The sequence below is a fragment of the Cyprinodon variegatus genome, unplaced genomic scaffold, assembly GCF_000732505.1.
Source record: "Cyprinodon variegatus isolate N-32 unplaced genomic scaffold, C_variegatus-1.0 Scaffold95, whole genome shotgun sequence".
NCBI classification, from domain to species: domain Eukaryota; kingdom Metazoa; phylum Chordata; class Actinopteri; order Cyprinodontiformes; family Cyprinodontidae; genus Cyprinodon; species Cyprinodon variegatus.
Genome location: NW_015150548.1, coordinates 1,383,841 through 1,385,839, shown reverse-complemented (window position 1 = coordinate 1,385,839; position 1,999 = coordinate 1,383,841). Strand labels below are relative to the sequence as shown.

Here is a 1,999-nt window from a genome sequence, read left to right as displayed (position 1 = left end):
AATTTTACTCTGGAGCGAGGAGTGAAGTCGCCTTTTAATTGATCTGCTGGACATTAGCAACAACGTTTTTATGGGTGAAGAAAGAATGTTTTTATGTGGCTTGAAGTGAAGAGAATGCAATTGATTTTAAAATAACCTTTAGTGTGTTCAGTTAATTAAAAACACTTGAAAATATAGATTTTCAAAGACTATTTTCAAGAGGTATAATTAAAATATATATATATATAAGAATAATTTTGTGAATTAATTTGAGAAAAATGCTGAAAAAAATATTTGTAAAAATAGCAAAGTTACTATCAAAGTACTCAAAGTTACTCAGAACCTTTTTTATTTACAGTATTAAAATGTTATTCAATTGATTTTATTTTCTTCAAATTTCCATTTACAAAACATTGTCTTTGCCATAATAATGGGATAAAGTTCACTCCATAGCCCTGACAGTTAAAACGAACCTTTCCTTTAAGCAAAATATTCCAGAGTTGATCCAACATCTGTACGGATCCCCAACTGCCTGGCTGACAAAAAAACTCTTCTTTTTTGGTGTGCAATACATCGGTGAAATAAAGCAATCCCCTGACTATGCTGCAGTTGCTGCAACTTCTGCTTTTATTTCAATATAACTTAAATATCTGTCAGTTAAACTGCACATGTGTGACTGAGTCCTGGATGAAAAGAAAGAGAAAACAAGGGTGGCACAGATAAGGTGGTAATAAGCTCAAAACTCCACAGCTTACTTCTTTTTTCCAATTCCCGCTATCACTCTTGGATTCCAATAAAGCCATGGCTCATAAGCTGGGTGCTGTTTTTAATAGAGTCTTGTTGAATACATCCGCCACTGTATGCTGCAGTGAGATTCTCTTTATTACCAGCACCGACTCAGACTGAACAGCAAAACTTGCATAACCTTGGTCCTCCCGTTCGACTTTACAGCTTGAACATTGAGAGGCGTGGAAACAGAGCCGTCGCGTGCAGTAAAAACGATACTTACATCCATGAACTCCACGTTGGCTTTGGGGCCTGTGGTCTCGTTGAGGATTTTTATAGCAACGGGAATCTTCACCGTCTCGCCTTCTGGGATCCAGATGCCCTGAAAGTATACAAGCACTGGCTATGAATGTACAATCAGGAGGGCTCATATGCCCAAACACATACAGCCATGACCCTGACACAGACCCTGAGGGCCTGCTTTGCTTCTATGTGAAGGTAGAAAAAGGGGATAAAGAGACATTAATTGATAAAAATAAGAAATAAATGATATAAAGGAAAAAGTAAGACAGGAAGAAACCAAACATTTTATGTCATTATTGCTATATTTTGCTAGTTAATTGGATAGTTCCAGACCTTATAGACAGTTCCGAAAGCTCCAGAACCCAGAATCTTGACCCTCTTCAGCTCCGTCTCTTTCAGGATGCGTAGCTGAGCTTGATTGGGGGCTGTCCCACTGGGAGTCAGCGGCTCCACCAACTATAGAAAACATAAACACACAAGTAGCCCTGTTTACCGCTTCCTTATTTAGCAATCACAATGGCAGAGGCAATGTTGGACGTCCACAGAGTCCACAGTCTAGGACAGGCATCTTCAACATTTACAACCCAAGGAGCCATTTTTGCTATTAGTCCTGCTAAACAAAAGTTATTTCCAAGCCACAACTGTTACATGAGCTTTTTAAAAAAACAGTACAGTGATAAATATAGTGCATGTTTTAGGTGCTTCCCTGTATCCTTATACCTGATCAATATGGAGTGAATTTTGTTCCATGAATAATGCAAAAACACGGTTTTGAAATGGAAATGTAAAAACTAAAATGTCTTAGTCAAATAACTGGTTTTGACTGAAGATGTTTTATCGTTTTCACCCTTTTATCTTTTTTCTTTCATCTTTTCTCCTTTTTTTCTGTTTTTCCTTTCCTGTTCTACTTACATTGCAGTGTCCATATAATCTGTAAAACTCTCTGCATAATTACAATAAAGATAATTATATGCATAAATCAAGCGGAACA

General features: G+C 37.1%; 1 protein-coding gene across 1 annotated transcript in view; it reads right to left on the bottom strand.

Annotated features, from left to right (window-relative positions):
- Positions 1 to 1,999, bottom strand: part of LOC107084231 (receptor tyrosine-protein kinase erbB-4-like) — a 367,984-nt gene that overhangs the window by 75,804 nt on the left and 290,181 nt on the right. The window contains exons 19-20 of the mRNA XM_015373962.1: positions 1,342 to 1,464; positions 989 to 1,087 (exon numbers count right to left, since the gene is read on the bottom strand). Coding sequence (XP_015229448.1) covers positions 989 to 1,087; positions 1,342 to 1,464 — 222 coding nt within the window. The remainder of the gene's footprint in view (positions 1 to 988; positions 1,088 to 1,341; positions 1,465 to 1,999) is intronic.